Source organism: Antennarius striatus, chromosome 6 (genome assembly GCF_040054535.1).
Source record: "Antennarius striatus isolate MH-2024 chromosome 6, ASM4005453v1, whole genome shotgun sequence".
Classification (NCBI taxonomy): domain Eukaryota; kingdom Metazoa; phylum Chordata; class Actinopteri; order Lophiiformes; family Antennariidae; genus Antennarius; species Antennarius striatus.
Genome location: NC_090781.1, coordinates 20,125,497 through 20,150,826, shown reverse-complemented (window position 1 = coordinate 20,150,826; position 25,330 = coordinate 20,125,497). Strand labels below are relative to the sequence as shown.

Here is a 25,330-nt window from a genome sequence, read left to right as displayed (position 1 = left end):
TGTGACGCCGATAGAATCAATCAGAGCTCTAATTGCCTCCATGCAGGGGTATAAATAGCATCGTGTTCAGCCTGACCCAGACGGACGCTGCTGCCTTTCCGCCGGGCCGAGCCAGAAGGAGACCCTTTAGAAACAGCCTGGATTGGATTTGTGCTGAGAAGAATGGTTTTGGAAATTGTCGTGGGTCAGGCGGTAATTCTATCAGCGATCAGAGATACTTCAGCAAACTGGGTTCATGCCCCACCGGTCTGGTTAAATGGACCAATAATAATATCAGATGAGTGATATCATGTGATATTCATTGTGTGTTTATGTTTTAAAAAATGGTGCATTGATGAAGATTGCAGTTTTTTCCCTGTGAGATTTAAGAGGTAGTCCAGCTGATCATTTCTTTTTACTGGGGAGGGTGACTTCACTTTAAACTCACCAGCAGAATTTGAATCAAAACCAGTTGATCAGCATGGGAGTTTTTTTTCATTGTGTGATTGCACACAAAACATTTGCGGTGCATCATTTATCGAAGTTTGCATGCGTGTCAACACTCAGGTCCATAGATAGTCGGAAAGAGTCGTGATTTATTAATAATGAGCATTTCTGTCCTGTAATCCGGAGGCATTGACATGCAGCTACGATTATTCTAGAGAATATCGTGTAGATTCAGGAGAATTGGCTGCAGAACAAAATGATCCACACAACACCTTAATGAGCAACACAAGACAAACACAGAATTTATATTAGAATAAGGTAATAAATGTTGAGCACTGACGGTGGTGGGACTCACTGGTTCCAGGCCTGGCATCGGACACATCCACCAGTGGGCCAGTGGCCTGGGACAAGGACTGGTAGTGGACCGTGTGGGTCACCGTGGAGGATTTTTGCTTGTTCGTCTCCCCAAAGTCGTTGTCTGTCAGCAACACAGTGGACCTGTCATCTAAAAGACGGAAAGGTGATGCAGAGAGAAGGAAAGAGGGAGGAAAGACACCAAATTAAATAAAGCAGGAAACGGGAGATGGAGGTAAAATTGGCTGTCACTCTCTCACCGATTGTCTCCATGGTGTCCCGCTCCTCGATGAGGAGCTGGGCTCTGGGGATGTCGATGTGCATCCTCAAAGTCTGCTGCTGCTTGTTCACCGTGTCCGGAGTCCGGGTGTTTTTACTGGAGGGGGAGGGGGGGGTTAGCGAGGAGAATCCATGACTCTTTATCTGGTACCACAATATATCCCAGAAAAACTAATTCAATCCCATTTGAGCTGATAAGTAGCTGCAAGGAGGAGGGAGGTAGGGCATTCTAGCGTGCAGAACCTCCGTCAAGTCACTCAGGGTGACATTATGATTTATATTCACTGCTGAGAGGAAAACAGCTGGCGTAAATTAAAACAAAGCACACATACCTCATCAGCATTTCTGCCAGGCTTTTGGCGTCTGTGAAGTCAGCAAAGGGGCCGTTAATACCACGACAGCACAGTCGTTGTTGATTTTCTTAGCTTGTTTCAAATAGATTTTTATAACAGTAAAACCCACCTCTGAGTCTCTTCAACCTCTGCTCCCTCCTCCTCCTTTTCAGGACCATGAGCATAATGAAGACCAGCACCGCCACCACCAGAACAGAGGTGATGGTCACCACCATCTTCAGGCCCCCTCTGCCCGACATGTCTGTAATGGGGTCTCCTGTCTTCAGCAGGGGAGGGATGGTGCCTGGAAAACAAAAACTTTCACTTTCAAAAAGGGGTCAGTGTAGAGATGTGGTTCTGTTTTGGTCACACACATTGGCCCCTGAGGAGCCCGAATGGCGCCTGAAGAGTAAATCGCGGTTCAGTATCTTATTCAAGGACATGGTGACATTCTGACTGCAGGGCTTAGGTATCGAACCATCGAAGACCACCCCCCCCGCCACACTCATGTCTGCAGTCATGTCTCAAGTTGACACTTTTTTAAAAATTGCTTTAATGTCTTGGTTCAATCTGGATTTGCCTTAAAATGATTTTTAATTAATCTCACTGATAAAATGTGTTTTTCTGCTGTAAGTAGAAGCCGGGGCACCAGGTTGGTAGGAGACCAGACGTACGCTGTTGGTCTCCTGGGTTACCACTCCACAGCTGAGCTGTAGGCGACTGTCAGACTGACAATAGCATCCACACACACATACACACACACATACACTGCATCTTGACAGACAGCTTACGGGTCTCAGCAAAACCCTTCAAAGGACATTAATAAGTAGCGCGCCACAGAGCTCACGCCGCCTCCCGTCCGTCTTACAGCTTATACACTCCTTTGTGTGTGATTGACACAATCAGGAGCCTCCGGCCCGTGGAGAATCAGAAGAACATCCCCGTTTTCTTACTCAGCTGAGCTGTCACCGCTCAAAAGCTGACAAAACTGTCTCACTGAGTATTCATAGAGCACAGAATGCACTGCAGGGCAGAGCTGCAGGATGGAGGGTCACTGCTGCCCCTAGTGGTCATGAAAAAACTCTCAAGCTGATGTAATATCTTCAGTTGTGTAAGATTTCATCCACCGTATTGATGTTATATTGATGATTTGATCTTAAGTTCACAAAGTAGTTTTAGCCGGACTCTGCGGTCGTCCACATCAGTGGCGGTGGCGCTGAAACTCACTTCCATCTGCATTGAGAGTAGCGAAAGTCGTCCTCTTCTCCGCCGAGCCGGCGCTGTTGGTGACCTTCATCTGCAGCTCGTACCAGGTGGCCTCCTGCAGGTCGTACAGGATGTAGCTCTTGGTTAGGGATGTGCGCTGGGCGGTGGTCCAGGTGGGCGAGTCTACCGCTCTGTACTCCAGGATGAAGGAGGTGATTGGACAGCCACCGTTGTTCCAGCCGACCAGGTTGAGTCTGGCCCTGGTGGAGTTGATGCTGGTGAAGAGTTCATGTTCTTTGGCAAACTGTGGCTCTGAGGGAGTGAAAACGGTTGATGAAGAGGTGAATACGATTGATTCTGAGAATCAAAACCTCAACAGTAACCAACAAATCCACTCCCCACCTTTCCCATGGGTCTTAGCTTCGATGATCTCGCTGATGCGACCGGGTCCCACTGCATTCTGGGCCGTCAGGGTGAATTTGTACCAGGTGCCGCATTTCAGGTTCTCCAGACGGTACGAACGCTCACTGGGGCTGATGGGAAAACTGCCCCACTGCTCGCTGTTGTCCTCAGAATACTGCAGGATGTAACCTAAGGAGTGTGAGTGAAGGGAGAGGAGGACAAGTTCACAAATCAATTTTTATCTACTTTTCATTCTGTAAAAATGTTGATGAAACACTGTTCAGCTGGTTTTTATACTATTGCACTGAATTAGATTTGGTCATTATTTAGTGGCTGAAGAAGCCTGACAGTACAACAATTAAAAAAGTCCAAAACAAACATCTGTACTTTATCCCAGGGCCATCCATTGGGTTATTCTGTCAAAGCTACGAGACAAAAGCATCTCAGCGACCGTCTGAGACCAGACCAACCAACCAGCAGCAGCTTCCCCACAGCGTGCTGCAAGCTCGGCTAAAAATAGACGACTTCGAGCTGAGGTGTGTGTATTTTGGTGATGGATGATGCTGAGAACAGCGAGTAAAACAAATATCTCACAGAAGTTGTCACGGGTTGTTTTTTTTAATTATTCCAACTTGAAGACTGAAGCCACGTGATTACGAGCGATGATAAATCTCCTGAAATGCTCTGACTGTGATTGGGTTTTCTTTAGAATGGAATGTTTTAATCTCTCACGTAGAGACACCTAATCTTCCCCGCTGCTTTAATAATCTAGCTTTTAGGACTTGAGTATTCAGGTCTGGCCACCAGATAATGAGAAACAGGAGTAAAGGAGCCGGTGACATTGGTTATCATTGGTAGCTGAAGCGAGGTGATCCGTCTTAGTTAAAGGGTAATGGATGTATTTAAGTCGCATTTGTCTGGGTTTATATCACATTAGTTTGCCGTGAAATCATCAGCTGCACTTCTTGGGATTTATTCCTAGTCTCACCTCGTATGGAGCTCCCTCCGTTGTCCCCAGGTATCCAGGACAATGTGATTGATGTGGTGGTAGTCTTGGTAACGGTGAGACGTGGCTGATCAGGAGGGACTGTGGACAAATACATGTTGACAACATGGTTAGTATTCATATTACGATTTATGTCTCTATTGATATACAATTTCCATCCCGTAATGAGTAACATGGTGACGCTTGTCGGGGGAGGATGTTCTCCTGGTCAAGGTAGAGTGAATATTTCTAGAGGAGTTTGTATGAAAAGTAGGGAGCAGAAACTTTTCTACTTTAAGACCTGGTGGGAACTATTACATAAGCGAACAGCTGCCTCAGCTCAGGGCGAGTATGAGCGTTTACGTCTGTCTGACTGCTTGCCTTGGACCTGAAGGTTGAGTGTGATCTCGTCTGACCCCCAATTGTTGCCGGCCACACAGCTGTAGTTCCCAGAATCCTCTGCTTTGACTGTGCGGATGATAAAGCTGCCGTTGCCATGGACGCTGCGGCGACCATCCACCAAGACGGGTGTGGGCGTTCCATTGGTGCTGGATAGAGAACGTTAGGAAAGTCGTTACCATGAAGTGAAGCTGGTTATGTAGTAGTGGTACCAGGTGATCTCTTTTGTGTGACACTTACTTTCCTTTGAGCCACTTGATGGTAGGAGGAGGATCTCCGACAGCTTTACATGGCAGAACGATGTCCTTCATCCAGGGCGTGGTCACGGTCCCATTGAAGGTCAGGATCCTGGCCGGAGCTAAAAACAACAACACAAAATTTATTTGTGGTCAAAATGGACAAAATTTGAACTTTGTTGCAGATTTGCTTAAAAAGGAAAAGGTGTTATCAGGGAGATGGAAGTGTGGAAAATAATCAGACTTAGAGGGGAGCTTCACTTTAGAATCTTCACGAGAAAACTGAGCTGCAGTCTGGTTAATCTTTTGGCACGATAACAAAATTAATCTAAACAAAGGTTTCTAGCCGAGCTAGCTTGATGTCAGCCGTTTACCTTTGGCCAGAGGCTCCACTGTGATCTTCTCACTGTTGTTACCATGACCGGCAGCTGTCACGGCGACCACCCAGATGCTGTACTGTCTGTTTCTAGCCAGATTGGGGATTCTGTAGAAATAAGCATCCGGAGATGCTTCAAACTCACTCATCACCTGTAAAACAGAGAGACAGGAAGGATCATTGTAACACCGGTTGATGGAAGGGGGTACCAGTAAAACATTTAACCGACGTTTATGCCCTCTGGAGTGAAATGGGAGGTTCGGTCTAAAAATGCTATCACCATCGGATGCAGGTTGGAGCAGAAGACGATGTATTTTCTGATGATGCCGTTGAGTTTGATCGGAGGCAGCCAGGAGACGAACACCACGGAGCTGCTGGAGGCTGCAGCCTTCACCCCCGCCGGAGGACCTGGAACTGGAGAGGAAGACAACAGCGTATGACTCACAGAAGCCAAGATAAATATACTAAATATGCATGAGAAAAGATTATGAAGAGCAAATATCCCCAGTTTTAGCCCCGGTTTCAAAAAACGATTATTTTTAGAAGTGGGAAACTACTCGTTCAGCACACAGCATCATAAATCTTTTAGTCTGTGGCTTTTGTGCTTGAAAATGAAAATGCATTAATGTACCAACATGATTCATGAATAAAAACCTGATTAAGTATAACAGTGAAATTATGAAAACGAATGGTAACCACTAGTGGAAAGTGGAATTTCATTTATAGACACGTAAACAAAGTGTTATTCCTGCTACTGATGTTCATGTTTCGCACCATCCTCTTTCGTGCGGACGTAGATCTGTTCACTGCGGACTCCATCCCCGGCGTTGGTGAAGGCTAAAACCTGGATGCTGTAGTTGGTGTACTTCTCCAAACCATCGAGTTCCAGTGACGGTTGATTGGTCGTCACATTCCTGATTTCTCCCAGTTCTGCCACAGAGAGGAGACACATCGATTACAACAGTCCAGCCATTAAAATGTTGGTTAGAACAGTTAAAATCATGTGTAGGAAGCTTTTCAATGTTATTTTCATGATTCCAGCTCACTCCTCTTTCCACTCCTCTTCATCATGCTGTTATTACATGGTGAATTATTGATGGAGGCAGGCGGGACTGCAGGCAGGATCTTTGCTTTACAACAAAGTATACATTCAGGCGGAAAAACATCACAAACACAAACATTCTGTGTTTGCAATGCAGTATTTCTAATTCCACTGTTGATGCACATGAAAAACACAAAAATCTCACACTGTGACATCGTACAAATGATCAGACCACATGTTACACGTCAAGTGAACATGTAATGGCAGGTAGACAAAAACAGTTGGCAGACAATTACACACTAACTTTGAAAAATGTGCAAAAGCAAGAAATGGAGGTTAATTGTTGGTGAGCAGCTGTTGTCTCTTATTCAAAGAACATACAGTAGACATTAACTCAATTGCAAGTTTCTGACAGTACCACAGCTTCCCCTGGTGGGAGATGGCATTCATCACATATTAGGTGACTTTTCCAGTGAAGACAAAAAGCGTAAGTGTTGTTGGTGTTCGGGGTTTGATGCTGTGATACCTCCATCTGGCAGGTTTGCCCAGTAGATGACTCTGTATCCCTGCAGATTTCCATTGAGAGCCTCTCTGGGTAGGGGCATCCAGGAGAGAGAGATGACCTCTGGGGACTTCGCCACAGCCAGGACATTTTCAGGAGGCCGGGACGGGACTACCAAAGGCACAAAGACAAAAAAAAAGTGTCAGACTGGACAATTATTTATCGAGTAAATGTGAGAAACCTTTAAAAAATGTGACTCCCTTTTGGACTGTGCCTAAAAATAATCTTAGATTTATTCTTTTTCTTCTCAAATGAAAAACAAATCTGATAATACAATAAAAGACATTACGGAAAAGTGGCCTAATGTTCATGACCATTAAGAACTGCATCCTAAATACTCCTAGTGATTATATTGCAGTGAAAATATGTTGTGTATAAATTATATTTTCCAAACCCCCCAAAAATTTAATATTTGGTCATTTCATCACGGATATAGTTATTGCAGAAGACGTCTGAAATTAAAATATATTTAGAGTAGGGCTTTCCTGACAGTTTCACTGTTCTGCTGGTGTAATTCATATAATGTCCAGTAGAGGGGGCGTCTTTCCAGAGTCACAGCATTTATAAGGTTTAAATGTTGCAGGACAGATGTGGGATCAAATTCCAATTCATAACCTGACACACATGGAAGGTTTTACATGCACAACACACAAGACCCCTCCCCGCCCCCGCCCTCCCTTACCATCCTCCAAGGTTTTGGTGACCACCTGCTGTGAGGACGGACCGGTTCCTGCCCTGTTAGCAGCCTGCACCACCACGCTGTACTGAGTGAACTTCTTCAGGTTGTCCAGAGTGATGCTCTCCGTGGTGTCTCCTGTGGTGTCCAAGCTGATGATGGTGAACTGGTGGCTCCCCCCGGGGCTGTATTCCCTGTAGCCCACCTGGTAGCCACGGATGACGCCGTTCTGCAGGTGCTTTTGGGGAGGCTGAGACAAAACAGAAGGACTGTAACTTAAGAGGTCTGCTGACTTTTACCCAAAGTATTAATTGAGTATCTCATAATGACCTCACCTCCAGGCCCACACAACCATATCTAACCTCTACAGAGAAATTAATGTCCGATTCGTAGAGACTGAAAACAGAGTAGTGTGGTGCATGCTGGTATATTTTCCTCTGCTGCAGCTCGGTGTCATACATCAAAAATTTGGACTTTACCCTCCAAGAAACCTTGATGCTCTGCGGGGAGGTGGGCTCCAGAGTGACATCCTGTGGCGGGCCGTCGGGAGCTGCAAATGAGGCGCATCATTCAAAATTAATGAATGCTGGTGTTTAAATAAAAACGCCGATTCATAACTTCATGTTTTATCCAGTTTAATTCCACTAGATGGGGCTGTTGAGTCAAAAATAAATTCACCATCAGGCCCCTCCCTCAGCCACAATTTTCAACCTCAAAAAGACTCTTAAAATAAAATCGCAATATCACCCAACCTTTAAACCGAGAGATTAACGTTTTCACTAATTTGAAATTTACAACTTGATTTGAGTAATGAATCCAGTTTTTATTGTGCTTTAATGTGCCGGTTTGCCCATAGGGGGGTAATTACGGGCGATAGAAAATAAGTGAATGCCAACTAAAAGCAACAGTTAGCTGAGCTGTTTCCCAGATATAAAAGATGATGGCCTTCATTTAAAACAGCCATAAAATAATTATGTGAAAAATGACTCAATGGGTTTTAGAGCCAGGTAAAAATGGACATTACAGCTGAAAGATCCTTTCCCAGTAGCAACAGATTGATGGCTATAACAGAGTATTGATTCTGCAGGGAGCACAGTGAAGATTTAAGTTAATAAAAGCTAAATTAACACCTTTATATACTCAGCTGATTTCACACAAAAAAAAAACATGTTGCCAAGTAACAGAACTTCAGTAACCTGCTTCATCCGTGGTGATGGTGAGCTCGTTGCTGGGGTTGCTGTTCCCGATGATGTTCTTGGCTACCATGCGAATGTTGTAAGTGGAGGAGGGGTGGAGGTCGATGATGGTGGCCTGGTTGAGCTGCGGTGACACATCTTTGGTTACCTGAGCTGATAGCCATGACGCTAGAAGAAACAGAGGCAAATAAAATGTTCACAAACTGTTGACGCTTTCTGACACAGATCTACCATGTGAATATGCGTCCACCTGATTTGTTCTTGCACTCAATATCATATCCTGTGATTGGGCTGTTGCCATCGAAGCCCATGGTCCAGCGGAGAGCAATGGTTCGATCTTTAACCTCACGGATCTCGACCTCAGGTGGATCGGGTGGTTCTGGTGACACACAACGCACAACCCCATGAGGTTGTACACCTACCTATCTCTTTATTGTGACAGGAAGTAAACAAGTGTCCTGGATCTGACTGGAGAGGCTCACCTTGTACTGTCAGCTGGATGATACCTCGGTCCTCGCCGAAGGAGTTGATGGCGTGACAGGAGAAGAACCCTGAGTCCTCGCGAACCGTTGGCATGATCTAGACGAAATAAGACACCACATGCAGGTCATTGGCGAGGTCAGAGGTTATCGGGTATCGTACACTCTTCTTGCAACCAAATCCTCACCACCAGCGTTGAGATGACCTCGTCGGCCACCTCCTTCACGGTGACCACGTATCTGCTGGTCTCCGGGTTGATGATACGTTCTTCCTTCTCCCAGCGCACCATGATGGGTTTCTCTCCATGTGCGATGCAGCTCATCCTCTTCTCTTCGCCCTGCGTGGCCAGAGTGGTGTTGGGGTAGGAGGTGATCATGGCTGGGACTGGAAGGAGGAGAAGCGAGAAAAGAATTGATCTGTTAGTCTTTACTGGTGAGGGTGCTGGCAGGGTGAAGTTTAACATCTTTTATCTCCTTCTTCAGTGTATCTACATTTCTCCTTCTCATGTCTTACCACAAGAAAACTCTCTCCAACAATTATGACATCTTTTTAAACACTCCAGGGACCGTGGTGAACTCTCGTGCGAGTCTACCTGTTTCCGGGATTACTTTGAGATTGAAGCGGAGCCCTTCAGGTAAGCCTGCGCCAGCTTTGATAATGACAGCGAATGGTAGCACGTTGCCTTCTGAAAGCGAGGTGGAGGAGTGGAGAAGAAAGCAGTGACTCCTGAGTGAACTCCCATCGGTCTGAGCGTGGAGTCGGTCTGGCTCGGCGCCTTAACCACACACCGCGCTCATTAGCAACACATCTCGCCCCGTGTGTGTGTGTGTGTCTGTTGTGCATGCCTTCCATCCACACTCACACTTTCTTTCATCATGTCTTTTACTCCCGACTTACGTGCAGCCGTCTCCTGATTTTAACAGTCACAGAGTCTTTCAGGTGCCGTTCACAGTTCATTGATCTCTGCAACATGTGAAGCTCCCGAATTGGAATTCTCTGAATTATCTTCTGCATTTTGAACAGACTGAATGCTTATGCTGATCTCTTTCAGCGTGGCTGTCATGGACATTATCTTAATGACGGTATAAAGCAGTTAAAATAATTCAAATTACCTGATTGCTGCCAGTTGAGGGGTGGATTTTTACTTTTGGGGAGAATTCCACGGAGGCCAAAAATTAAACTAGTGAGACAAACTGGTGTGGTCCGATTCAAAGCTCAATAAATTAAACATCTTTCAAAAAATCCAGTACAGAATAAAGCGAAGTTACCATGGCTACGTTATTAATCTGGTTATAGAATATCTCCTTCATCATTTAAATTATTTTAAATGGCAGCAATATTTCTCTATAGATATTACATTCATTCTTTTATCCAACAAACTCAAGAGCTCCTCCATTCACAATGATGCGTTGGCCACTTGGAGGCAGTGGAACCAAGCTGCAGCTCCAATCACATCCTGTTGAAGTCCACCTACCAGGTCTGGTTGAGTTTCCACCAGCTCCATTTTGTTCACCAGTGAGTCACTAACAGAATAAAGTGTGTTTGATAAAACAGAAGATGAAAAAACCAGTGACAGTTATTCAAACGGCAAACTCTGGGCCCGGAAAACCAAAACAAGGTGCTGAAAGACACTTAAATGGCTCACAGCACTGAGTTGAACAGATCTATGTAGGTTTGTGAGTAAGGTGACTCTCTCATGTAGAGATCCGACCCGGTCTTTATGAAAAAAAAGTGCTGATTAGAGAAGATTTAACTTCACTAGAAGGTGATGCAGTGACAAGTCTGCAAAAAGTCTGAAGAAAAGTGAAATCAGTTTTTTGCTTGACCTGAATCTGAATTGATTTGTTTATCCTCACCCATCCTGGAGCACAACTGGAGTGAAAATGGTTTTGGTTGGACTTTTAATAAAATGGTAAGTTATAGTAAATGTACCGAACCTCTGAGATCTGCCAGCTTTTTTGAAGTACCACCCATTCATATGTGAGCCTTCGAATATACAGCACTGAGTAATAAAGAACGGACAGCAGAGGCAGCTACCTGTAGCAGACACTAAGCAGAGGTTGGCCTGAGACGAAACGGAAAATGTGGGTTCTGTATGTCTGTACTCTGCTGAATGAAGTGTGTGTGCATGGGTATGAGTGTTATCTTGCATGTGCATATGTATGAATGTGTATGCATGAGAGCGGCTGTGTCTGGGGGTGCTAAGTGGGCGAGCACAGAGAGCAGAGAAGACTTGCTGCTCATGACACATCTCAGCCACGCTACACGATGGAGGAGAGGGAGAGCATGTACCCCTGCAGCGCTAACTATGATCCCTCTCCCTCCGTCTCCCTCCCCAGGCTCCCACCAGGACAGCGATGATTTAATGATGAGAGAGGCCGCTTTGATTATTCATACGCGGCAGACAGGCCGGCCGGCTGCGCCGTTGTCTCAAACAGACACAGGCGCGTTTGTACGCATACAGATCCACATGAATAACGACAGGTGCATACTCACACACACACACACACACACACACACACACACACACACACACACACACACACACACACACACACACACACACACGCACATTCAGAAATTCACAAAAGCTAATACAGAGATACTGTCTGGCATCATTGTGCAGGATGCAAGTGGAAACATGCTGACTTAGAGATGCACATACAAAAACAGATGCAAACAAAACCAGACAGAAAGACCACACACACACACACACACACACACACACACACACACACACACACACACACACACACACACACACACACACACACACACACACACACACACCTTCCCACATACCATCACGCTAGGTCAAGGATTGATCAGGTTACTGTACTGGCTTCACAGAGACTTCAGTTTGGTGCAGCTCTGTTTATTCTAAATTAAACAAAAAGTGGATGAATTAGGTGATGGATTTCAAAAATGTAATTCTGATTGTCTTGATGTTGTTTGATAACATAGACATGAGCTTAACAATAAAAGCTTTTCTGCAACACCACAGTGCTACAAACGCCTGCATGCTAAAGTTCTTACAATGATATTAACTTAAATAAGTATAGAATAATAATTTATATGGTATTTTGTCCACATAAAAAAAAAAACATCAATAAAAATGTTGAACAACTGTACGATGTTCGGCTGTTTTCACAATGAATTCTGATTATGAATGAACTGAATTTCAGTGTAGTACTTCCAGCAGTTGTCTAAAATGGTGCTTAAAACCACAAATGTAAACCTCAAGGTGGTGCTAGAGGAGACAACAGTTTAACCAGGTTCACATTACCAAGCTGAGGTGACTCAATTCCACTGTTCTTGTCTTCACATGTGAGAAATCTGCATTTTTTCAGGACTGTGTGAACAAATCTGGTGTGTTCATGTTCTGCTCGTGTTTGGTGTCCTCCAGATAAAACATCCTGAGTGCATTCGAGCCTAGCGCCTCCATTTTGGATGTTTTTTTGTTGTTGATGCAGAATAACGTGAACATTGCTTTGGATTCTTTGTGGGTCAACAATGACATTGAGTGGGTGAATATTTCACAAAGTGGATACAAGTTTGATTTCATGGAAAGCAGCAGACTAACCCTAATCCAAAGTGTGTCTATGCATCATTAGGAAATCTCTGATTTATATTTGCATGGAATTCTAAGTAAGTCCTATTAAAACGGTCTTCTCCACCCCTCCTCTAAATGTTATTGCTCCCTAACCGGGGGGGGCTACTTTCTCCAGCTCTGACGCTCAGTCTCTGGCGAAGCTTTAATTTTCTGATGGAGATTAGTTTTTCTAAACTGCATTAGAATATTTCTCATAATGTTTGCATGTATTAGCATGTGCTTGTATGCATTTGGTGCGTTCCTGCAGATAATCATGCAGTTAAGAATAGATCTGTGCACATTTGGAGACGTTTCAGTTGATGTTTGACCTTGTGTGAGAATGAAACATGATGAATGTTCATATATTCAAGATGGCTACCTCAGTCAGTATCTAAAGTGCTCCACAATCTCTACCGATCTTGGCTGTGCTTCAGCGACCCGAGCTGAGGTGAGTCGACTCGCTCGCCTCCTCATCTCATCTCCATGCATCTACCGTGCAGCGCTCGCAGGGCCCTGGGCTAAACCTATTCTTTTTGATAGCCCATAATTGCTCAGTTGATGTATATTTTTTAATATCCAGCGATATTACAGGGGCCGGGTAATAAAACACAGGCGGGTAGAAGAGAAAGTGTGAGTGGGAAGAAGAGAGACAAGGGAGATCGCTGAAGGGGTAGAGAGTGAGAAGAGAGGGTGTGTGTGTGTGTGTGTGGGGGGGGGGGTAATACAGGGAAGAAAGGTGGACGAAGGTGGCTCCTCTCTGGTCTGTGGTGACGGATTCTAAGGTTTCCTTCATCATCTCCAATCTAAAGTCTGAAAGCTTGGATTCTAAAGACTGATCAGTTCCACTTCAAACTTTATACTCGAACACATTTAGACGTGACAATAAAATCAGGCCAATTAGGTTGGGGGGGCAGAGGGTGTTATCAATAGTGTTACATTAAAGGCATTTTGACATATTAAGGCCTACATTAATAAAGCACTGCATGGAGAAACAGTGAAGACTGATTTATGATGTTTAAATGATGAATTAATCTAATATCTATCGGTTTAATCTTTTTTTTAAGCAGTACCATTAAATTGAGCCAAAATTAATCCGCAAATGGTAAATAAATTATTTGTTTTTGGCAACGGCAGATATGGACACTTGGAGGACAAAGCTGCCAGCAAATGAACAAGGTTATGAAATGACATAACGTGTTATTTGTCTTCTTTTTTTAAATTTCTCTTATTGCTTGAAATGTGAGCAATAAAGACGGACACAGAGGGAAAATAAAGATGAGAAACACGGGGACAGCTCTTTCCTTAAGCCCCTCCGCTGGCTTCTAATTGAAGTATTGACAGATTTAAATTAGGCTGAAATGCTCTCAAAGACTTCCAGCATCTCATAAGGTTTGCAGACACGCAGACACACCCACTCACCCACCCACCCACACAAACAGACAAAATTGCACACTCGACATGCAAGCAGATAGAATGCATTGCTAGCTAGAAGAATAAGCCCAATGGATGTAAACACAAGAATACACTCGCAGAATCCATGACGGTGTTGGTGACTACCAGTATGAGTTCGGTTTGTCAGATGAAATGTGATCTGCTGATGAGCAACAAGCATGTGGTTGACCCCGTATCTGATGACGGAGCAGCCAATGGCAGCAGAGAAAGGCCGACGCCAAGCGTCGCTATAAGCCCGGAGAAGTTCGAGCCGTTTCCTGTGATGTGAATTCTTCCAGCTGTGAAGATATCAGTGTCAATGCTAATTGAGTCACGAATGACTTACAGGTTTTAAATGACACTGAGTAATGTGTTTAAGGGCTAAATGGACAGAGTGTAAAAAGAGAACATGTGTTAAATCCATATTGGATGCACTGATGATGAAATACTGTGGTGATGTCATGGAGGCTTTGTTAGCATGACGTTCGCTGCTTTGCTGATTAAAATACAGACATTTGCATTAATCTTGTCAAAATGAACCAAATCATTATGCAAGCAATGACGACTGGAAAATTTGTGATTGTTCAGGAAAAAGTAATAGATTTTCCTGCAGTAGATCAACTGAGATCAACAACAGAAAGTGTGTTCATTGGGTCAACCCTCACACACTCTTTCCACGATCACTGCAGATGATACGACAAAAACAGCACCCATACATAAACCGCTGCTTGCTCTGCTTTGTCCTACATACTGTACATACTCAGTGTTCATCTCCTCCAGTGGACGGGTTTCAGCATGGTGGAGCAGCGTGATTAATTTTAAGAACAGAAAAGAGTTGAGAAAATACACTCGAAAATAAATCATATTTTTATGTGTGTGTGTGTGTGTGTGTGTGTGTGTGTGTATGCAAACACCAGCAGAAAGTAGGCCACAATACCAGTAAACTAATGCATGACGCATGTACTGTACTGCGCTCTGCCACTTTGGTTAATAAGCCGTCTCAGTGTTTCTCGAGGATGTGGATGGCTGTTTGTGGAGGGAAAAGACTCGTATTCTCTTTTTCTGTTCCTTGTATTTTCTCTTATTTTTAATTTTTTGTCAGAGAAAGATTCCCTGGTAAAAAAAAACAAAAACAAAAAAACCCAAGAGTTTCTAGGCTGAGAAAAGGTCAGAACGGGGGGAGAAAATAAGAAAATACTTCCCAAAGTTCAGAGCAGGGATAGTTCTGATTAGATTACTGGAGTGCATCATCTAACTGTAACCCGTTTATGCTTTGACTCTGAAGGACTCACATGGAGTCCAGTAAATATACAATTTGAGCGCATCGTGACTGAATGTGGTTTCTTTAGCAAAAATCATCACCACCTGACGTTTGTGCGAGCGAGTTGTGACTCTGCTGTAGCTGCAGTGTTTGCGCTCCATTTGCTAGAATACAGGAGAAGAAAGGTTAGCACAGTCATAGGTCAATTTGCTGCATAGCAACGGGTGCTACAGTCAGCAAACTGACCTATGAAAGCACAGCGAGCGTGCCGACAGCTTCCTCCCAAACTCTTGGAGGACTCGGAGGCTTAATTACGGCGACACGTGCAGATCCACAGCATGCAAGCAGATATTAATCACAAGGAGCACCGATTTCTCCCGTAAGAGGAGGTTCTACACGGATTATCGTCTGCTGCTAAAAGGTTTTCCCCTTCTTGGAGTCAGTTGCAGCTTCCATTCAGCAAAGTTTGATGAATGTCCATTTTAGCTGCTGACATTTATTTTCTCTTTCCGGATGTTGTGCTGAAGGAAGGAGAAATCTAGACAAGCAGAAGATGAATGAGGGATCAGCTGGAGGCCTTGTGCTCCAGTTTGATAAGATTAGCACAAGTGAAAAAAGCCACACACACCTAAACAATATGAAAATGTATGAAAACACAATCCTACTACGTGCTAGTACTGTTGGACTGTCAGCATGAGCATCAGCCTGTTTTGGTTCCATCGTCTTCCACACTGAAGGTGCTTTGCTGCAAGGCTGTTAATTTTTGTGAAGCGTATAAAGTGTTTATTATTTAGCTGAAGCACCATTTGCACAGCTTGTCAATCAAATCTCTTCTTAAGCATCCCCACTCCTGGCTCTGGCCAATCAGTTTTAAGAGGAGCTACCTATAAAACCCCTGCAGCTGGGATTCCTTTTATAATGGCCGCTCAAAGCTGCACCCGCCCAGACATTAAAATACACAGCAATTACCGCCCATCAGGTGTTATTGATCACGCATCAGACGCAGGCTCTTACTTTTAACGGTGAGGTACATGGACTTGCTGACATCAGCTCCCACGTCGTTGCTGACTTTACACAGGTAGAAGCCGCTGTCGTCCTCCAGCACGTGTTTGATGAGCAGCGAACCGTTGCTCAGCAGCTGGACGCGGGAGCCGCTGTTCAGAGGGATGGGCTGAAACTGCGGGACACCAGCACCTGATAGAGGAAAGGTAGATAGAAGAGGTTACAGGGATCTCACCGAATCTGAGATTGCATACAGATGATTATTAATTTTTCTGCAAGAAGTAGAAAAAAAAAAGAATTCATACGACCTAAAATACTTAATAAGTTGACCTAAGTGTGTGTGTGTGTGTGTGTGTGTGTGTGTGTGTGTGTGTGTGTGTGTGTGTGTGTGTGTGCATCTGTGTGTGTGCCTCCATTTGACCACATCTCTGTGTTTACAGATTTGGTGACAAAGCCCGTCAGATGCGGGAGCAGATTGTCAACATGTTTCTTAACACCGGGCCTAAATCCTTAAACCGGCAGACAGCTGCTGAGCGCGGAGAAGCTGGCCGAGCTGCTGGCGTGATGCAATCGCTACAGACATAATGCTCGTGTTTAACAAGACAGCAGATTGGCGCAGACTAACAACAGGCGGAGCAGAGAGAAGGCAGGGGGAGGCTTTGCTCCGCTGCCGGCCTTCAAACACCAGATGAGGACGACGCCAGACGAGGATCCTTCACTAACTATTCATTCCTCTTTTGCTTTGTACTTATCAGGTGACTTAAAATATATATAAAAAATAAAAGAAACGGCCTTAACATTAACATTCTGATGTAATCTCAGTCAAGGACGGACTAATCCTCAAAGCGTCGACTTTGTCTGCTTCGTGAATATGTAGAATAAATCCTTTTCTCTTTTCTCAACAGTCCAATACGACTGACGTTTGATATCCATTACTGGAACATCTTTTAAATAATTGCTCTTGGCATCTTTGATAAAACTCTGGCTTGCTGCCTGCCTTGTAATAAATACCTATCCTTTTTTTAAATAGAAAATGATGTAATCGGTCTTGTTCTGCTGTCAAACAATATATCATCTCATTCCACAGCAACATGTCTTAAATCTATGGCTCGTCAGTAACGCTATATTATGGAACTCATAGCGGAGAAAGCATCTCATTTCAACTCATCAAGGATTTAACATGTGTAGTGCATTAGCTTGTGTTAGCATGTGGACATTTGGCTATTTATTGAGCTGTGGGTTTTTGCTTTTTAATTAAAATGCAGTCAAGTGGCCGTGGCCAGCGGAGGGTCAAGTAGTGACTTTGTCTTTGGTCCCTTGGCTCCGGGAGAGGAGGAGAGAGGAAAGGGGGATGCGTTCTCCCTTGAATTATGGATTTTGCATATCCAAATGGCGTTAGTCGTTATGCTAATAGCGGTTGACCTTTACTTACTGTTCCAGATCTCCTGGAGGCACTCGTCTGGCTCTTAGCTACTTCTGTCGCAGTTACAGCACGCCAGACAGCCATTCTCTGGACAAACTGCCCTCTGGCCGGCAACAGATTCAGACCACAGCTTCCCAAGTTACCTACCCCGGACGCATCTTTCTCTGAGGGAAGTGATTTGGTCTGTTTGGTGTGATATATTACAGAACAAAAAAAAAACCCTATCTGGACAACGTCCTGCTAGACAGGTAGACCTTACCCGACACACACACAATCCAATCAAAGGGTGAAAAACAGATTTTGATTCTTTTATTCGTTTGATCGTGGACACACACACACACACACACACACACACACACACACACACACACACACACACACACACACACACACACACACACACACACACACACACACACACACACACACACACACAATTCCTCTTTAGTTTTTGTCTTTCATCCCAGGTTATATGAATGATGGAACAAACACCTGGTCCCCTCTTCATTTGCTCAAGAGGCTGAACTCAACTGTTGCCACCATGCCTGTGTGTGTCTGTATGCATTCACACACACACATACACACACGCACGCACGCACACACACACACACACACACACTATGTACCTTTGGAGTGTTCCCATACGATGGTGGGTGGAGGGTAGCCTTCAGCTGAACAGTTCAGAGTCACAGTTTTCCCATAGATCCCGTCTTGATCCTCAGGCTGGACCACGAACTGCGGAGGAACTACACATGGACACAGACAGGACAACGATGAGCAACATGTTTTGGTGTCATTTCTTTTTTTTTTAATGTTTCTGGAGGATGAACTAATGAGTAAAGTGTTGATGCTGCGGGGGAGACTTCAGATATAACCCTGTGCACGTGCTGAAGATCAACTGCTCCCCCCGGTGCCGTTACATCCATCATCTCTCCTCTCAGTTCCTTCACGATTCCTCACCTCTCACGATGAGTTGACTCTGGTGCTCCACGGCGGCCGCCTCGTTGCGGGCGATGCAGGTGTAGTTGCCATTGTGGTCGGGCGTCAGGTTGGATATGCGCAGCGAGCTGGTGAAGTCAATGTTGTCCACTGTCACGCCTAGGCTGGCAGGGATCGGGCGTCCGTCTTTCTGCCAGGTGATGTCCAGCGGTCGGTCGCCCGACATGACCACGCAGGGGATGAAGACGCGCTGGCCGATGGTGAAACGCTGGAACTCGAAAGGCTGAATGTAGGGAGGGACTGCAGAGACATGATGTCAGTCATAAGTCTGAATCTTAACCGTTAATCCTATGACACCTCGACTATCTAAAGAGGTCGCTGAAGATACGAACATAAAAGACCTGAATAGCGATGCCATCATTCTCAGTCTGGAACATTTTGTCCTTTCATGTGTGAAGAAGCTACAGGAGCACAGAGAAGCTGAACAAAACATCAAGATAACTCATTGAGGTTGTTGGAAAAAGAGACGCCAGCAAAGTAGAACTGTTCCTTGCAGAATATCAACAATCGGGAGTTGACTTCCTGACCTTTGCATTAAAAAAAACACTAGTTCAAAGTCAGTCTGGCACAGTTATAATAAGATCTCTTCTGTGTTTCTGTTCTCTGGGAAATCTCCAGCTAACGCGAGTCATCTGTGTTTGAGTGTCCAGTGAGTTCAAATAACAGCGAAATAAGCAGCACTTTAGCATCTTATTTAATTCACAACAAAGTGGAGATAATGGACTCCACGGATCCCCAAAGACACTTTCGCATTTTAAGCGTGAGCAGAGTAAATTAACAAATGCACTCGCTCACTATGGCACCACTGGGAAGTGTTGCTTTATATGATCAGTCTCTCTTCAGTTCCCACCCTCTCTCTCTCTCTGGTTCTCTCGCTCCGTTGGAAAGCGTAATATAGCGGTGGCAGCCTGGCAAACTGTACGGGGGGAAGGAAATAAGGCTTAATGGGGAAACCCTTTTTAGTATTACCTATTACAGCTGTAAGATCTCAGCGGAGATCAGTCACGCAGCTGATAGCTGATAGATAATGAGTTTTCATTAGATACACTGATGTACTGAGGAGTATCAGGTAGATTAATTTAGAAGTCTGCGGAGATCACTGCTATATGATATTACCATCTGCCTTTCTGTGTGAGCGGGGCTTTTTTATTTTCCAGTGAGGTAATTTTAAGAAGCACAATTAGACGGGTGTGAAAAAAAAAAAAGGAAAAAAAAAAAGAATGTGTGCTTCAGAATGTGTTGATGTGAATATGAATGATTTCAAGAGTTAAATTGATTAAATTGATTTTTATTAGATTACAAAATCCAAGACTTTGATGGAAAACATTTGGAGTTGATGAGTCGCAGTTTAAAGCAATAGGTATTGTTCTTCTTTAATTTTTTTGTCCAAAAATACCTTAAACTACATGTTTTGTTATTTTTGCATGAATCTGAATGAATCCAAGAATTCAATTGATTAAATGAGTTTTTATTGAAGGGAAAATCCAAGACTTTGATCGGAACCAAGTTAACTAGAACCCAGGCAGTCAGACTGCAACATCTCGCGACACCCCTGAATTCAAAATTTTACCCTGATCTACTTGCATAGGTAAAGATCAAAGCTAGTGCTCTGACCTACTTTCATAGATCAAAGCAGTAGCTTTGATCTATGGTCTTACTCACACTGGCCTTCTCCCCATTCTTTCTAACTTATCCAGTTCCTGAGTGTACAAACGTTGAAATTTGATCTTCACCTAGTTTTCTCAAGGTCAAAGTCATCATCTCATTTTCACCCCCTTTGCCGCCTGAGTAATGTGCTTTTTGTTTCATCTTTCTATCTGTAACGGTTGTGAAGATATTTGGTGGACTAACGGACGGACTAACGGACGAACGCACGAACACTGACAATTACAATACATCACTGCTTTGAAGCGAGATGTAATAATAGGTCACAGTTTAAAGCAATAGGTATTGTTCTTTAATTTCTTGTCTAAAAATAGCTTAAAAGGACAATATCACAATTCAATTTAGTTAGCTTAGCAAGAGCTAGCTGTTTTGTTAAATTTGCATTCAATTTTTTTTCTTCTGAATTTGAACAACATTTATTATTATCTTAGTATTTATCTTCCCCAAACTTTGCCTGGCTAAACTCAGAGTGTCTCACCTCTCACTCGGAGATGGACGCTCTGGGAGTCCATCTTGTTGGGCTGGACCATCACCTTGCAGTTATACTCGCCGGCGTCTACCTGCTGCACGTTGGTCAACTTCAGCGTGCCATTGTTCTCGAATGCTCGCTGCCGGTGGTTGAACGGCAGGAGCGCCGAGTTTTTGTACCACTTTATGGAGTAGTAGGGGTAGCCAATCACCCGGCAGTGAATGAAAGCGTCCCGTCCGACAATAGCTGTGATGTTTTTCATGGGACGGATGCTGGCCCGACCTGAAGAAGGACAGAGAATCAGAGATTCTATAAAGACATTCAATGGATAGAACTGACATCAAGTGACATATGTTGTGAAGTTTTTCTTTATTTTGCTTCATTAATCTTATTTCATTTCCAGATATGTTTGCTATTTGAACAAAGCGAGGTTAATACTAGTAAAAAAAAAGCTTCTCATGTGGTTCCTACCACCAAAAAACTAAGATATTCAAATAAACTGTTGTTTAAAGATTGTTTTACTTTGTGATTTTTGGCTTAACTTGGCAAAGGGAGCAGAGATTTATGATTGCTAATCATCTCAACTGTGGATCATTTAAATAGCAGCACATTACTGATAGAACTTCGCTATTGCTGCCCACTCACATAACGGTAAAACTTTCTACGTCTCCTAAAATTAAAAACTGGCTACAGACACAGGAACACAGACACACATGAACACTTACACAAACACACATACAAATATAACCACAAGTAAATTTGTTCATGCAAACAGAATAATTTTTTTTCTATTTACAAACCAGCCCGTTTTTGGAACCCAGTATCCAGATTTTTGTACAGCAAACCAGGAAAGTTCATTAGACCTAAAAATACTTGCATGTGGGGAAAAACAGGAATAATTTGGAGATGAGAAAAGGTGACGCTACAGAATAAGAAAATTTAACAAAAAAATACAAAAACTTGTGAAGCAAACAAAAAATTTCCTCAGGGAGAAAAACCTAAAAAGTGCACGTCATGTACGATTAAAGGTTTATTACTAGAACTAAACAAACACACCAAAGAAACAACAAATCAAAGAATTTCAAATCAAAATAGCATTCATCGTTCATGTTCCCTAGATGCCAGACAGCCACTCAGAGAGACAGACACACAGAAAGACAGACAGGTATGTGTATTGTTGTTCTTGGAGGAGCTGATTTGACAAGCACCTCTTACGTTTATTCGAGCCTGGTGGTACACGACCCCGGCCGAGTTGCTGCACGTGCACCGGTACAGCCCGCCGTCCTGCACCTGGGTGTGGGTGACGTTGAGCTGGCTGACCATATGCCCGTCGTGGGTCTCGTAGTGGCCCAGGTGGTGGTGGCTGTCTTTGATGACGGGGTCGTCGTCCAGAGACCAGGTGCACCTGGGAGGGGGCGTGCCCTTCACGTTACATATGAGGAAGACGGGTTCGCTGGGATTCACCACCTTCTCGCTGAAGGAGGACATGATCTTTGGAGTCCCATCTGTAGGAAGGAAATACATTTAATGTGAGGTGTTAATTAACTAGGTGATGTACTGAATGGCAGACTTTCCAAACTGAGAGTGATCATGTTAAAAATAGTCTGAATTTGCAAATTAATTAAGGTTGATGAAGGTTAATGAATTGCTGCAGGTGAGAAAATAGAGAAAAGCTGTAGTTTCTAACCTGTAGATGACAAAGAATGGTGTCATTCTTTGGTGTTTTCACCCAAGAGTTTGATTGAAAAAAAATGGCATTCATTTAATCTCACATCATAAAAGTAGAGGGTTGTTCTATTCTGACCTAAAAACCAGAAGAACTTCTGTTTTCTTCTGAATTTCAATTTGTTGAGGAGTTTCTTTTACATTTTAGTCGACAACAGTTTCTGAGTTTGCCAGCGTTCAAGAGAAGATGTCTTATTGTCTGCCACAGAAAATCTTCAACATGAAAAAACTTCTTTTTTTGGACAATAACAAGAAAATTAAAGAGAAACGAGGCTTCACACCTGGTGTCTTTCATTATGAACGCTGATCCAGGAGATTTCCTCCGAGACTGGATGACTTTTGAAAGAAATGCCTGCTGCCTGCTCTCTGACAATCTAGATCTGTTCCACATGATTATAGATGATCAATATCTTCTTTTTACAGCTCCCTGGCCACAGGAGACGGCTGCCCAAGTAAAGGCTGCCAAGGTAAGCTATTGGATTCAGGAGTGTGTGTGCATGTGGTTTTGTATGTGTTTGTGAAGTCTGGGGTGATCATACTGATGGAGGCGCAGAGCTGAGAGCCTCATGACATTAACGCAGTATTGATCTCCCAGGCCCAAATCTGTTTCTGCTAACTCACTGATTATGCATGAGGCGGGTGCGGAAACAGTGCATCATGGTGTGTGTGTGTGTGTGTGTGTGTGTGTGTGTGTGTGTGTGTGTGTGTGCATGTACCTTCAAGGATGACTTGCACAAAGTCCTGCGCAGACATCTTCCCCTTCCTGGCGAAGCACTGGTAGGCCCCGCCGTCGCTCTTCGACATCCCCTCCATGATGAGGTTCTCCCGGTTGAGTCCGGTGAATCGCACGTTGTTGCCGGGGTAGATGATCTCGCCGTTTCGGTACCACGACAGCTCGTACTCGTCCGAGCCGCTCACGCTACAGGACAGGGACACCTTGCTACCCACGCTGCCTTTCACCTTCCGAGGGCTGACCACCGCCTTCAGGGGCTCTGACCACAAAAAGAGACTTTTAAAAGGAGTATTCAGTTTCTTTTAATTAATGCTAATAAAACTGACAAAACAATGGAGTAAAAATTGCAATAAATATGCTTAAGTAACTAATACAGTGGATTAATCAATGATCACTTCAATGTTAAGACATAAAACTTGTCAATTTTCTTTTTTCTAAATTTATTTATCTTATAGAAAGTCATTTAAAGACACCTAACACTTATCTAGATGATGGTCAACCAATAATTGATTAACTGTTGAATTTTCATTTTACTATTGAACACTTGGGTTCTTGTTTTCTTCCATTTTCCATCCATCCTCTCACATCACCATGTTTTAGAAGTTGGCTGTTTTTTGTTTCTGCAAAACTAAGTTATTGATCATTTTGTATTGATCATACTGTGTGATGTAATAAGACTAACACATATACAGCATATGCATGTATTGAGAGTGAGAAGAGAATTTCCCCTCTGGGGAAAGTGTGAATTATTATTTTGTCTGAGAAATACCCGAAAATATTGACCAAATTTAAATTTGGCAGATCCTGATTAGAGAAGCAGCGAATCAGCAAAACAACTGGCTGATAATCAGGTAGTTTTATCAGTGATCTAATCAATAAATTGAATTATTGTCTTAGGGCTGTTTTACATAGCTACAACTGACTACAGCAATACACGGGTGACAAGAGAAGCTGCAGCTTCCTTTTATCGATGACTTACGTTTGACATACAGGCGACCCATGACCTCGGCGTTACCATAACTGTTCCACACTTCACAAACGTACGTCCCGGAGTCGCTGGGCTGTGCCCCCTCTATCAGCAGCCCCGTGGTCGTCTGGCGGAAGCGACTGTCCGGCTCCAAAGGGCTGTTGTCCTTCAGCCAGCGGTACTTGGGCATGGGGTAGCCCGAGGCCTTACACGGCAGCTCCACCCGGTGATTAATCATCACCTCTCGGTGGTCAAAGCCGTCCAAGATGCCTGGCTCAGCATTGGTGGGGTCTGGACGGAGGAGAGGAGTTAGCATTAATTAGTGGTGAGTGATGCCAGGGGCCTGAAGGAATAATCTAATATTGATTCTTGGGGGCAAAATTCAGTCCAATCCACTGTATATTTTGTTAAGTGAGAGAAAACAGAAGCCTTTCCTAAATTTTCAGGGGCACGTTTACTGCCCCCCACATTCCGTCCACCTATTATCCACATTCACAAGACTAAGATAAAGAACACGGTCATTGCAGTTCCTGTCTGAATGGGCGCCAACCTGACACGATGAGACGTGCGCTGTTGCTCTGCCGGGTTTCGCCGGTATATCGGTGCCGTGTGGTGCAGCGGTAGTTATTCAGCCCATCCTCAGGCAGGACGTCCAGAATGTACAAGGCTCCCGTGGATGTGATGAGATATCTTTGTCCTGAAAAAGATGAAAAGTCTCAGCTAAACTCAGCCAGTAAATACAAAACAAAATACCGAGATGAATTTCAAAAAATGCACAAGTTGGTTTTCGTGACATTAGATCTGTCCGTCACCTCTTTGACCCTCAACACTGACTCCAATCTTTGACTCCTGGCTGTTACGGTAACAGGTAACCTCGTCTGTTTCAATGTCTGGTAGCCAATCCCTCTTTGGTTGTCACTGCCGGTCGAGTGTGTGCAGTAATATTATGCAAATTCTGCAGATCAAACCAAGCTGAGTGAGGCTGTCAACATCCATAAGGAGAGAAGCCTTCCTCTCCGCCATCACATGAACGTTCACGTCCTCATGGGAGCGGATTGATGTCAAAACTGATCGAAAAAGCAATTTACAGGAGATTGTCTTTGCTGCAGTGG

General features: G+C 44.0%; 1 protein-coding gene across 4 annotated transcripts in view; it reads right to left on the bottom strand.

The window, feature by feature from the left end:
- Positions 1-25,330, bottom strand: part of dscamb (Down syndrome cell adhesion molecule b) — a 90,000-nt gene that overhangs the window by 4,551 nt on the left and 60,119 nt on the right. For 2 of the 4 annotated variants that reach the window (XM_068316952.1, XM_068316954.1), the window contains 27 exons: positions 24,769-24,915; positions 24,231-24,509; positions 23,235-23,510; positions 22,002-22,298; positions 20,803-21,075; positions 18,621-18,899; positions 18,287-18,406; positions 16,250-16,429; positions 9,139-9,335; positions 8,954-9,050; positions 8,722-8,850; positions 8,472-8,639; positions 7,755-7,825; positions 7,282-7,525; positions 6,564-6,710; positions 5,770-5,925; positions 5,276-5,409; positions 4,994-5,147; positions 4,624-4,741; positions 4,366-4,532; positions 3,988-4,086; positions 3,000-3,188; positions 2,619-2,909; positions 1,522-1,695; positions 1,392-1,422; positions 1,041-1,156; positions 767-931 (listed from right to left, as the gene is read on the bottom strand). In XM_068316952.1, the coding sequence (XP_068173053.1) occupies positions 767-931; positions 1,041-1,156; positions 1,392-1,422; positions 1,522-1,695; positions 2,619-2,909; positions 3,000-3,188; positions 3,988-4,086; positions 4,366-4,532; positions 4,624-4,741; positions 4,994-5,147; positions 5,276-5,409; positions 5,770-5,925; positions 6,564-6,710; positions 7,282-7,525; positions 7,755-7,825; positions 8,472-8,639; positions 8,722-8,850; positions 8,954-9,050; positions 9,139-9,335; positions 16,250-16,429; positions 18,287-18,406; positions 18,621-18,899; positions 20,803-21,075; positions 22,002-22,298; positions 23,235-23,510; positions 24,231-24,509; positions 24,769-24,915 (4,698 nt within the window). Of the gene's footprint in view, positions 1-766; positions 932-1,040; positions 1,157-1,391; positions 1,423-1,521; positions 1,696-2,618; positions 2,910-2,999; positions 3,189-3,987; positions 4,087-4,365; positions 4,533-4,623; positions 4,742-4,993; positions 5,148-5,275; positions 5,410-5,769; positions 5,926-6,563; positions 6,711-7,281; positions 7,526-7,754; positions 7,826-8,471; positions 8,640-8,721; positions 8,851-8,953; positions 9,051-9,138; positions 9,336-16,249; positions 16,430-18,286; positions 18,407-18,620; positions 18,900-20,802; positions 21,076-22,001; positions 22,299-23,234; positions 23,511-24,230; positions 24,510-24,768; positions 24,916-25,330 lie in introns of those variants that run through there. The other 2 variants (XM_068316953.1, XR_011035543.1) reach the window with 2 other exon arrangements.